General features: G+C 43.2%; 2 protein-coding genes across 3 annotated transcripts in view; one reads left to right on the forward strand and one right to left on the reverse strand.

The window, feature by feature from the left end:
* Nucleotides 1-373: 373 nt before the first annotated feature.
* cxcr4a (chemokine (C-X-C motif) receptor 4a) lies at nt 374-1,889 on the reverse strand. 2 transcript variants are annotated; one of them, XM_030781938.1, is made up of 2 exons: nt 1,808-1,889; nt 374-1,604 (listed from the first exon to the last, which is right to left on the reverse strand). In XM_030781938.1, exons 1-2 carry the CDS (start codon nt 1,820-1,822, stop codon nt 549-551), a joined length of 1,071 nt encoding a protein of 356 aa, XP_030637798.1. In that variant the 5' UTR covers nt 1,823-1,889; the 3' UTR covers nt 374-548. The 2 variants fall into 2 exon arrangements, with proteins under 2 accessions (XP_030637798.1, XP_030637799.1); XM_030781939.1 differs by having other exon boundaries at nt 1,802-1,822.
* Nucleotides 1,890-12,009: 10,120 nt separating this feature from the next.
* ical1 (islet cell autoantigen 1-like) overlaps nt 12,010-13,090 on the forward strand; it is a 14,511-nt gene continuing 13,430 nt past the window's right edge. The window contains exons 1-2 of the mRNA XM_030782272.1: nt 12,010-12,023; nt 12,179-12,350. Of these exons, the coding sequence (XP_030638132.1) occupies nt 12,010-12,023; nt 12,179-12,350 (186 nt within the window). The remainder of the gene's footprint in view (nt 12,024-12,178; nt 12,351-13,090) is intronic.

Consider the following 13,090-nt stretch of genomic DNA (forward strand, 5'->3'; position numbering starts at 1 on the left):
TGTCAGACACAAAACGAGTCAATGAGCATTTAAGCACTTTATTACAAACACTTCAAACAGTCAGACAAACGTCTTGAAATGACACAGGTAACCTCATTATAAAAAAAAAAAAACCCACCCCTTTAATGTTCATAAGTAATAAATTAAGAGCAAAAGGGGCCATAAGTGCGGATGAAACGCAAAAAAAGAGGCAACGTTAACAAACAAAAAAAAAAGTATTATACACAATGCATTATGTACAAATACGCCATTCCTCAAGTCTTGTTGGCGCCGCAACCACCGTAGGTTTTGACGATTACGAGATTTACACTAACACTGATTTTGTTACTGTCTTAACATGCTCACACTTTAGCGACCAATCAATGGTCTGCAGGCTCAGCCCGTTCATTGTACATCGTGCTTCAGTACATTTTAATGCGCACAGGACTCAATTCACCGCTGGCTTGTTCAAGTCCACAGGTAATGACAGAATGTGTAAATATATACAGTTCGGTTGAAATCCCTGATGTTTAGGTGATAAACCAACATGTCTCAGTCCATTTTGTGGGTTAACTAGAGTGGAAGCTTGAGGACTCAGACTCCGTGGAGACGGAAGACATTCCGCCGCGCTTCTTGGGCAGGATTTTGAGACTGGATCCGCGGCTGGCTGAGAGCGCACTGCGGGCAGACTTCTTAAACTTCACCCCGAGGAAAGCGTACAAGATGGGGTTGAGGCAACAATGGAAATAAGCCAGAGCTTCCGTTATGAAGATCCACTTCTCCACACGTTGCCGCAACTCGCAGCTGTAAGGTACCACGTCTAGATTCATCAGCGTGTTAACCAGTATTCCTCCGCAATAGGGCATCCAACAGCCAAAGAAACATAAAATAAGAACAACGGTCGTCTTCAGAGCTTTGCGCTTCTGCGTGCCCTTCGAGCCCCGAGACAGTTTGGAGATGATGATGCAGTAACAGATGAGGATAACCAACCCCGGTAGCACGAAGCCTACCAGAATGTGTTGTAAGTGGAAGACAACCATCCAGGTCGTGTTCGACTCGAGCGGGTAGATCCGGGTGCAGATGGTCCCGGATTCACCATGCTCCGCCTTGGCAAAAACCAGGTCCGGCACAGTGAGCAGGGCAGCGGGAAGCCACACGCCTACATAGATGACACGCTCAGCCAGGAGCTTCCTCGGTGCGTGGCTGTTGGTGGCACGCACCACGGCGAGGTAGCGGTCCAGACTGATAAATGCGAGGATGAGCACGCTGCTATAAAGGTTCACCGTGTATATCATGTGCACAGCCGCACACATGAAACTACCGAAGTACCAGTCACTGGCGGCGTACACAGCCCAGAAAGGCAACGAGAGAACGAACAGTAGGTCCGCCACAGAGAGGTGCAGGCGATACTTGTCCGTCATCGTTCTGGACTTTCTCTGGCAACCCATGACCAGTACCACAAGTCCGTTGCCTATTAAACCCAAAATAAAGATGATTCCGTACACAGTCGGGAGGAAGACCCGCTTGAAGTCCTGGCTGAAGTCAGGATCGCACGGTTCATCAAAATCGCTTCCGATGTCTCCCGACCCAGACTCGGAACTGTTGTCATCCTCAAATATTATATGCTGGAAAAGAAGGAAGCACAGTTACTAACTGAAAATGCAAATTTCAATACGCGCAACTAAGCGAAACAATGCAGAAAAAGTCATTCAAGAGTTAACTGGATGTAGACTCTTTCAGCATAAAATTATAATAATAAAATACTAAAACATATAAATCCAGCATTTACGCATAAAGAGAACTGCTCTTCGTAAAACTGAACACTTACTTCGTAATAGGACATCTTTGTAAACTTGACACGAGCTCTTTACAGGGTAATTTTGGTCTGGTTAGTTAAGTGTACTCTTCTCTCTGTGAACAGTTTCTCAAAACTTCGAGACTAATAAACAACGAAGATTTTAAATACCGCTCTCGCGCGTTACTCCTCCTCAGGGAGGAGCTGATAACTGATGTGTTCTCTGACACGTTGTTAGCAACGCGCCGAGCAGCTGCGCCCCCGCCCCCCCCCCAAAAAGATCCTCTTCCTGTTTTCGTGTCAGGTGTTGTTATCGGACTGGGGATACATCACAATTAAGGAAATGTTTTGAAGAGTTCTGAACAAATAATGTGTGTACTGGTCAATCAGCCACGTATACTTCAGTGCCCTCCCAAACAAGCAATACTGAACTCCCCGCGGATCATTTTTCTTTGTTTATTACGTGAATTTTCTCGCAGCCTCCAGAATAAATAATATAGCCTATATTGTACCGTACATGGTAAACCGTAAACCGTAAATAACACAAGGCAAGTACAGAATGTGGAGCTAAGGAGAGTAAACCTTAGATGAAGTTCTTGTTGAAGTAAAACTGAATTTCCTAATTTTTCGCAGTGCATGCTGACTTGTTAGGGTCTGCATCGTGTTTATGGGCCAGTTGCGTTACATTCCTCCGGACGTGATCCGGGTTTTCTCTGAGAACGTTTTAGACTAAATAAACCAGCTTGCTTAAGGGAAGGCTCCAACGCCCTCAAACAATCGCTATGCTTAGTCAGAGATCAGCAGATCTCTGATCTACGCGCTCACACGCGTGAAAGTCTTCATTTTTGTTTACTCTTTTAATCTGAACTGCAATGCAGCGCGGTATGCGTGTGTGTGTGTGTGAGAGAGAGAGACAGAGATATGAGTGGCATTTACTTTTTCTCAAACATTCTTTTTGTAACTGATGAAAGTTCGGTAGAAAATGAATGAGAGCTGGTGTGGCTTTACGCAGTCAGTCTGTCACTTGCTTCTCTTACACACGTACACAAATACCTGACCGAGCGCATAAGCGCTCTCTCTCTCTCTCTCTCTCTCTCTGTATGCTAATCCCTTAAAATTTGCCACAGGGGTCAGGTAACTCTGAAAAGGTGGTCTTCGTGTGTGTGTGTGTGTGTGTGTGTTATCACTATAGTCTCTCTAAGAGGTGTTAATGCGTGGAGGAATAGAGAGGATGAGATTTATCTGATTCATCTTTAATTCGCTATTTTCTCTCTGGAAGAGAGCTCAGTAACTTGTGTGCGACGTATTGAAAATGAAACTACGGTAGCATTCTGTGTGCGTTTGTGTGGTTTGCGTGTGTACGCGAGGAAAGCACCCAGTTTTCGTTACTGGGGGGGGGATTTCGTTACTTGAGTGCCTGTTTACTCACTACTCTCTCTTTTCCCCAGAACACAAACATGTTGCGAGGAAAAGAAGCAAAAAAGAAAGAAAAAAATCCTTTACCTCGTTCTCCATCACACTCAGCTTAGCAACGAGTTCAGACTGAAACAGATGGAGGAGGTTGAGATTGTGGGGTTTTTTTTTTTGGTTTTTTTTTTTGTGGAGCGGTTGGTCGCCGAGGTCTGAGATGGACGTTGGTCACCTGAGATGGACGTGGGAATTTAGGGCAGCTCAGTCCATCTCATCGACAGAGCCCCTCAGGGTGTGTGTCTGTGTGTTTGTGTGTGTCTCTGTAAGAAATATGAGTGCTCACCCTCTCCCTCTCTGTTACAACTGGAGTTCAGAGATCTCTCCCACAATCTGGTAGTAAAGTGTCATGAGAGAAAGAGAGAGAGAGAGAGAGTATGTGTACATGTGTGTGTGTGTGTGCGTGTGTGTGTGTGTGCGGGCGTGCACGTACTGTAGATTTTCACCTCACTTTGTCACATTTTTACTGAGATTGAAACTTGCTACGATTGCAGGTTCAACTATCATACAACAAAGTCTGTTCATCAGTATGTCATTCTGTTCTTGTATTGTCCAAAGATAATAATTATTTTTATTTAGATATTTTTGAGATGTTGTTTTTAGTGTTATTAGAAAAAAAATCTCTCTCTCTTTCTCTCTCTCTCTCTCTCTCTCTCTCTCTATATATATATATACAAAGATATATAACTAAATATACAAAGTATATGTGAAAAAGCATATTTTTTTTGGAAAGAGAAACAAGATGGAACAGCTTCATCAATGTTTTTCATACGTTTGTTTGTCAAACTTTGTGTGTGTGTGTGTGTGTGTGTGCGTCTATGTCTGGAAGAAAACTATTTGAGGTCCAATATGAAACTTCTGTATATTAAGAGTATGGATGTCTTTTTGCGTAACACGTACGATGGTATAAAAGAGCGAGAGAGAGAGAGAGAGAGAGAGAGAGAAAGAGAGGGTGATGGCAAGTATGGGAGGAAGAGGTACACCGGGTGTCTGGCTTTTATAGCGTCTCTCTTTAGTAACAGTCCACATGGTCCATGAGTAGTCTTTTTTTTCTTCTTTCTCGTATCTCTTTCTCTCTCTCTCTCTCTCTCTTTTTTTTTTTTTGTTGTTAACACGTCATAGCCCTCAAATGTGTCAGTGTTTCATGCTTGTTGATTAAGAGCAAAAACAGGAAGCTAACGGTTGCTGTGACAACATGCTGTTTGCAGCCAACCTGCTTGACTTGGTTCACTTGTTGGTGAACATAGAAAGAGCACAGAAAAAAAAAAAAAACTCGCGCCCATTTGCGTAGCGCCCTATACAGACCGCAGTGTGCGTAGTGTCTTGTGTCTATATATACATGTGTGTATGTGTGTGTGTGTGTCTGTGTGTGGTGAGTGGTTGTGGTGAGTTAGTGAAAGTACACCTGTGTGCAGATATGTATGAGGGTTTACACACAAGGTACTCTGTGTGTGTGTGTCTGTGTGTGTGTGTGTGCCTGAGTGTGTCTCTGTGTGTGTGTGTGTGTGTGTGCGTGCGTGTGCCTGAGTGTGTCTGAGTGTGTGTGGTGAGTGGTTGTCGTGAGTTAGTGAAAGTACACATGTGTACAGATATGTATGAGGGTTTACACACGAGTTACTCTGTGTGTGTGTGTGTCTGTGTGTGTGTCTGTGGTGAGTTAGTGAAAGTACATGTGTACAGATATGTATGAGGGTTTACACACGAGGTACTCTGTGTTTGTGTGTGTGTGTCTGTGGTGAGTTAGTGAAAGTACGCATGTGTACAGATATGTATGAGGGTTTACACACGTGGTACTCTGTGTGTGTGTGTGTGTGTGTGTGTGTGTGTGTTAGAGAGATAGAGTTCTCAGTGTTTTTATCTCACTTTAGTGGCCAGGGTGTGATGAATGCAGTCAAGTTAGTTCTAGTTTTTTTTCCAAATGTCCATCCTGTAGTTTGTTTGTTTGGTTTTTTTTTGTTTGTTTTTTTGACTGCTAGGCACTCAGCTCATATGAGATTGTGCAGCAGAGTGTTGCTAACTAAGCTGATTAGATTTATTTAATTTACAGTAGTGTCATTGTAAAAGGTCAACTGAGTTGAACTGAATTGAATTGAGTACAGTTGAACTGAGCTTCCTTCTACGCCCTGAGTATGATATAGTAGGTTAAGAAAGTAATTTAAACGAAGACTTGAAGTCATAGCTTTCGTTACGCAGAATGACTCAAGTTTTCTCGCTTTCTGTTCCAGATCAACAGCCGCCAGTGTGTGTGTGTGTGTGAGATGAATATTTTTTTCCAGGGTTTCTCCTTTAATGCTATGAGATGAAAACTGCCCTCGTGGTAGCACACACAGCTACACACATTCAGATTAGACACACACACACACACACACGAAACAAATCCAGATTCCTGCCGTATTTAATAGGTATGCCCTTGAGGGCAGGGCAGTGAGACTTTGATAATGACCCACAGAGCTGCTCAAGGCTGATAAGGATAACAAACTGTCTGTGAGTGCTAACTCATTAGAGTATCTGTGTGTGCATTTATGTGTTAATGTGACTGTGTGTGTGTGTGTTGTGTGTGTGTGTGTGAGAAAGAGACAGTCCCTGTCTCTGTGTCAGTTCTCCTACTTTTCTGTGCATAAGCTCAAGGTTAGTGATAAATGTGACAGAGACAGAGACAGAGAGAGGAAAAAAGATAAAGAGAGAGAGAAAGAAAGAGGAGAGAGAGGAGAGAGAGAGAGAAAGAAAGAAGAAAGAGGAGAGAGAGAGAGAGAGAGACGGTGAGAGGGAGAAAGAGGGAAAGAAAGAGAGAGAGGAGAGAGTGTGGAAGAGGGAGAGGGTGAAGGGGAAAGCGAGAGAGAGGGAGAGAGAGAGAGAGAAAGAAAGAGGAGGGAGAGAGAGAGAAAGAAAGAGGAGAGAGAGAGAGAGGGAGAAAGAGAGAGAGAGAGAGGGAGAAAGAGGTGGAGACCTACATGCATGGCTGCAGGGGGAAGTTTTTTTGGGCAATGATCTGGTGCCTTGAAGTCTGAACGGGGGGCCACTAAAGTCGTAGCCTCAAGGCAACCGACAACCAATCAGCATTCTGCACTGCCACTGGAGAACAAGAGAGGAGAGGAGAGGAGAACAAAGGGCAGAGAAAAGAGAGAGGTAGACACCTGTTTGAATGACCTGCTCCTCCTCCTTCTCTTCTTCTTCGCCGCCTTCCTCCTCCTCCACCTCCTCCTCCTCCTCTCTCGCTTTCTTTCTCTCTTTCAGCCGTCTGGGGTCGATCATGAACTCTGCTGTAAAGTCATTACGTCCACCGCGGAGCTTCAACGTCTCGTTACGTCAGCGACCAATAAAATGCCACATTAAACAATCACACCGAAATTAACACGTTAAGTTCAGCGAGTCTACGCAGGCCGTTTTTTTTTTTTTTTAAAACAAAATTGCTTTGCTCATCAACAGTAACAATATAGGGTGTTTAACAAAGAGTTTTTATTCCTAACAGTAAAAAAAAAAAAAAAAAACACATGATCCCACACAGCAACAGATCATAGGTTACTTTTTGTCTGATTTTAACATTCGGTTAAATATATGGAAAATATATCTCATTCTCTCAGTGAGAAAAATGACTTCCTGCTAAAATGCTGAGTTGGTTTGTTCTCTTCAACGTGTCGAAAGGTTTGAGTCCCTGTCTTTGTGTGCCGCCTCTGCTGGGTTGGAAATCTGACTCTAGTTGAATTGAATGGGTTTGAATTGTTTGTTGGCCTGTGTTTCTGTGCTCTGTGCAGATTAGCTTGGCTGATCTGATGACTGATATGCACCCCCCCCACCCCCCTCTCTCATTTACATCCTTTGTGGAGATACAACAACAAAGCCAGCTGAGGGACAGTTCATGGGGGTGGGGGGGGGGGGTACTGAGTGACCACCACTAGTAAGTGAATAACGCACACATGCACACACACACACACATGCACACTACACATACGAATTCACACATGCACATGCGTTCAATCACACACACACACACACACACACACACACACACACACACAGACCTTGAGGTTCACGCCACTTTTCCCACAGAAAAGTGTGATATGGACGTTTGGGTGAGGTCGTCTGATAAGAGACGTTTGACTCAGACTGAACCAAACGTGGTGGTTTTAGTGGGGTTTTTTTGAGGATGCCTCAAAAGTCTTCTGCCTGCTCTTATATCGGTGGAACTGACTGACGGCCACACCCTCTGAGCGATTCAGAGAGGACCTCGCCCGTATTCACAACCGGCCGGTCAAACAGAGCTGTCTGCTTTTCCCCTCAGAATTTGAGGGGATCACCATAAAACTGTTGAGGTTTAAACTGTCACAAAGTGTCTTTTTTTTCTTTAACCTCTTTTCCATTTCCATTTTGTACTAATTCAGCAGAACTAAGCCAAGGAAAGTACCTAAGACCCCCTTGAGCATTAAAAAATAATCCTGCACTTTTTCCCACACTCTCGTGTGAGTCTTGTCTCATTAGCATTGGATTATATCTCTGTGATCGATTTACCCCTGATGTGTGAAAACGTCCGGTGCCAATCAGAGGCCTTGTCTCATTCATACTATATCCTCCACGACACTTATTCAGAGGTCAGTACAAGGTCATGGTACATACTAGAAGCTCCGTAGCATTAACGTTCAAAACCTAGAGTGTGGAGCTCTTGTGAATGAACATTTAAAGAAAGATCGCCGTCTTGTACCGGTGCTGAGGGCTATGGTATTGTGGGTAGACTATTTGAAAGCTGTTCTGAATTGTTTGTGTCACGCAATTCTTGTCAAACCTGTCAATCAAACTGAAGATGAAAACTGACTCAGTCTCTTGGTCACTAGGTCAGTGCCTTGTTCACACTTGCAATAAGCTTGGCTCTCCTTGCCACTCACATCACTGGATTCAGGTGGCATGGCCAAGATTTCATAAGCGACACAACTAGCGATTGACTCACATGACTCTTGGATACAAGTTGTGTGAGGACATGTGTGACTGATTGTGTGCGTGTGTGTCTGTGCATTCAGTGCTCTTCAGCCCTCCAGCGGGGTGTTCCAGAAAGCAAGTTTATCGAAAACTCTGAGTTAGTTAACTCAGAACAAGTAGTAAACCTTCTAATAGAAGAGCCCTGGTGCTTTGTTTTGCTAGGAGAATGAAGCCGGAAGGCTGTTCTATTAGGAGGTTTACTACTTACTCTCAGAGTTAACTAACTCTAAGTTTTCGGTAAACCCACTTTCTGGAACACCCCCCCCCCCCCCCCCCCCGGGTCCTCTGCTCTTTCAAAACATCATCATCAGCGGAAAAAAAAAAAAGAAAAGAAAAAAATCACTATTGCTCCCTCCCGTTTTCCTAATTGGGCAGAACAGGTCACAGCTGGATTATTCTTTCCTGTCATCAACACAAGCACATGATTCACCCATTTTAGTCACCCCGGGTCAAGAGATCGTAAACCAGCGGAGTTGGCTTTTTGACCTTGTGCAAACCCTGTCTAGCCACAAACGCAACCATGTTTTTGAGTTTGCCCTGTCATTGTAGACAGAAAGAGAAGCAAACATTTATGTAATGGGCCAGAGGTTCCCATCCAACTAGACAGACCATCGAGAGCCTCACCTTGTGTGTAGTCTCTGGAAGTCTCCGGGTTCCCGAAGAAGCAAGATTTAATTTTGTCTTAAATGATAATTACATAAGATAAGTACATATGATTTGTTGCGATTCACGGATGAGGAACAATTAGGGGTTGAATGCGTTGGAGATTAACATTCTCAAAGAATGATGACAATAACATCACTTAACAACTTCGTTGTGATTCTAAGGATTTGCATTGAATGGACTGTGAAAGGAAAGCAATGGACTGTGAAGAAAGACACTTATTGCCGACAGACACGTGTACACACGAACACACACACACATATGACAACAACAACAAAAAAAACCCACCCACCCACGCACACTCAAGCAGACAGACAAGCAGACAGTTACGTTCAACCCCCGGGGTGCGGGCTGGAAGAGTTTTCAGGTTCTGTCAGAACGTGTTCACACCCAGCCACGGGTACTTGGCAAAGTTACTGATAAAAGAAAAAAAAAATCAAATTGGAATGGATTATTTTTCAGCCAGGTGTTTCAAAATCACTGCACGTTACTCACCGTCTGTTTTCTACACCATGTTTTAATGTCATATTCACTGTAATTAAATCCCCAGAGCGTTGTCAATCGTAATAAAACGAGAACAGGCACAAACATCTGTGGAAAAGGTCAGACGCTGAGGGGTAAAACCTGATTGTCGGTTAAATCGGCGGTCTAATCTGAAGGTTAGTGGGTAGGAGGTGTGGCCAATCGCTTTTTTTTCTGCGTCTGTCTGACTGATCATGTAGGATATTCATAACGTGGCAATATAGCAACTGCATTGTTATTTTGCGTTGTTGTTTTAAGTACTTACATAAGCATTTAGTATCGGTTGTGATATTATGATGCAAAGGGGATTGCGTGCGATTCTTGACACTTGAAAACCGCAACTTCCTGATGCCTTCCCGTGGGCTATCTATCGTAGATTTCCCCCCCCAGCAACGTGCTGTTTTTCTGTTTCCTAGCGAGGTGTATTACTTTTTTTTCTTTAATACTTTGTACACGTCATTCGTCATGCTACAATTATCATTTTATCCTTTAATCCGAGCTAGATATTTTTAAGCCTTTACCCCGGCATAATTATTGCATTACTAACAACACAACAAGTTAAGAGAATCCATGACCCATATTTCATTGGTCATTGGTCGTTTTTTTTTTACCACCTGAACTTTTTAAAAGCACGTTGTATGGCCTGCTATGCGTCATGAAATACACCGAACTACTATACGTGCTGCTCGCTTTAACTTGTGCATGGTGAGAGCGTTTGTCAGTTTTTGTATGATAATAGCGCCCCCTTGTGTATATCCACACTTCCAACATGATCTTTTCACAACTTCACACTATTGAGGGTGATTCTCTCTACAGTTCAGGGCAGGAGTCTCAAACTCCTGTCCTGGAGGGCCGGGGTCCTGCTGATTTTTGTTTTCACCTCTTATTTACCTGTTGATTTTCACCTTGAAAACAGGTGTGGACACTCTTCAGCCAATCAGAGATTCGATTTAGTTGGTCTACAAGAAAAACAGCAGGACCCCGGCCCTCCAGGACCGGAGTTTGAGACCCCTGGTTTAGGGTATGCATAAATCAAACTGTTATCTGACCGTTTTTGTTTCGCTACATAAATCTAAGAAGAATCACCACGCCAACACTGACTTTCCATCTAGTTCTGGATGATAAATATCAAAAGTAATATATTCGTTCCTTAACTCTCTATCAGTTTATCTTGAGAGTCTAATACGTGTTGAATTTTATAGTGTATTAAGGGTTGAACGAAAAAATGAATAAATACATAGATTAAAAAAAAACGTTTAGAGAGCTATCCCCTAATTGAGTTGCGCAGTTTTTGTCATCTACGCTTTCATTGCACTGAAGAAACTCACCAAGCATATGCGCACGAACGCTCCCCGTGTCCTGTTTGCACTCGCGTCAGAGGGTAAGTAAATTCGCACATACAATAAATATTCGTTAAAAAAAATCTACAGCAAGCCATCTCTATGGGAAACGGGTTGAAAGAAAGACAGAATCTAATCTGAGTCTGCTGAACTGTGCATGTGGAACATTTGTCGTTTTGACGTCGCTTACAAGTTTATCGTTACACCTGTCCCGATGGAACATAATGTAGCTTCAGCTAGCACACCCCTTACCTTGCAAGAATGCCTAAGCTAAGCTAGCTCGCCAGCTCCCAGTTTGCCGTTGACCGAGCTTGTGGACTTAATGGTCTTTTGTCATCTGTTTCCTGATATATTGCTAGTGTTTTGGGGGGATAATGGGCATTTCTGGTAGAAAACTGTATTCGCCAACAAGCTAGCTTGGTAGTATTGTAACAAGAGACCGACACCACTCGGACAAAAGAGCAGAAGGGAGGATGTCATCGCAGCAGTATTGTCTTGGAAACCAATATTAGGTGGAAATCGTTTACCAAAATAGCGTGCATTTTCTTAGATTTCAGTTTAGACCATTCGCGGTTGCAGTGTGATTACGTTCATACAGAACACCGAGATTAGTTGGTCAAAACAACAATTTTAGGTGACGCCTCTCGTCTTTTTGACTATTTATTTGCGAAACAGGTGTCCCAAAAATCCTGTTTCCTTTTATCGGTTTTTATCCTCCATACGGTTGAAAGAACAGTAGTACATTGTAAGATATGTATGATGTGTTCTGATTCTGGTCATTTTTGCTAACATCATCGCGCATCTCTGTTTTATCTGTCCATTTCACAACAGCTGTTACGCTTTCTGAACCGTCTCGCATTTACTAGTGAGGTTAGGCCAGTCTGTTAGGATTAGCCAAGGTCTTTTCCGATGTAGTTTGATTTACATTCGGTCTAGCAGGAAATACAAGAGTATTTATGTAAACACATATAAACGGGTTTGGATGCTTGGGGAATGACATTTGACCTAATTGGATAACCATCTCATGACGTAGAGAACACTTTATCGATTAATCGATCGTATTGGTAGTAACGTATCACAACTTCGCTGGGTGTTTTTCCCCCCTCAGCTCGGAGACTGGCAGCTGCATGTAGTCATAACTACTGAATTCTGAAAGGTGAGTCCTAACTGTAGTTACCTTAAAAACAAATGTCCACGAATTTTAGTATTCTGGTTGGCTGCTAAGATATTGACATACATCTTTGTCAACAGATTTGAGCTGGGGTGACAAAGACGATGGATGGTTACGGGTAAAGCCTTACTCTAAACATGTAAAACACACACACACACACACACACACACATACAAACAGAATATTATTACTAACACAATTTGCTAATATTCTAAAGAAACGGGCCCTTTCTTCCGTCTCTCCTTTTTTGCCGTATGTTTGACGTTCTCTCAGGTTCTCCAGCGATATGTTCAGCGGGCGGCCGATTCTTGGCGAGGACAGTTCGGTGATGGCCCGCATGCAGAAAAAATTCTGGAAGACCAAACAGGTTCTTATCAAGGCTACGGGAAAGAAAGAAGACGAACACGTGGTAGCTTCAGATGCTGACCTGGACGCTAAGTTGGAGGTACATCAGTCTGTGCTTTGCAGTTACTGACTGCGTTTTCTCGCTGTCTTCGTTATAAAGTTTCTTTTAATTAAGGTGTGATGGACAGCCCTCTTGTGTAGCTTTGAGTTGTTGGGCGTTCTTAGGAAGAGAGACGTTTTAATTATGTTTTCTTCCTTCTTCCTTTATTCATTTGAAGTTGTTTTTTTCAGTTCTTTTGAGTGACAAACTGTCAGTGAAAGAGGATGATATGGAAAGGAGAGAAGGAAACAGAGAGTGAACCTGAGTGTTAGGCAGTTAGACGACTTATCAGTGTGTTGACTCTGCAACGTACAAGGGTACTGTGGGCTCCAGTTTTTCATATCTCACTCATTCAGTCAGAAAAGCCTTCTCTCTCTCTCTCTCTCTCTCTCTCTCTCTCTCTCTCTCTCTCTCTCTCCCTCTCTCTCTCTCCCTCTCTCGCTCCCTCCCTCTGGTGATGTCCATTAGGAAGGGTTGTGATTCGTGGATCTCAGATTAGCCTCTCTGACCAAAAGACTAATAGTCTGGCGCTGGCACGCTGATGTACATCCATCTGGTGTTGCTACATCACAGAGTGCTCTCCCTGCTCCATTTGCAAGGGTCCTTTTTTTTTTTTTTTTTTTTTTTAAATAAATATTTGTATCTGGTTGTTTTTTTTTCTCCCCCCACCGATACTTGTGGTGCTTCGTGTAATTGCAGAGTCAATTTTGAGATATTGTTTTTTTTTTTTGTTGTTGTTT

This window comes from Chanos chanos, chromosome 8 (assembly GCF_902362185.1).
Source record: "Chanos chanos chromosome 8, fChaCha1.1, whole genome shotgun sequence".
NCBI classification, from domain to species: Eukaryota; Metazoa; Chordata; class Actinopteri; order Gonorynchiformes; family Chanidae; genus Chanos; species Chanos chanos.

What these genes read in the sequence shown, in the direction of transcription:
- cxcr4a (XM_030781939.1), bottom strand. Translation starts at nt 1,822, where the DNA reads ATGTCCTATTACGAAGTAAGT. An exon ending in TGTCCTATTACGAAGTAAGT is followed by an intron (nt 1,605 to 1,801) that starts GTTCAGTTTTAC and finishes CTTCTTTTCCAG; the next exon opens with CATATAATATTTGAGGATGA.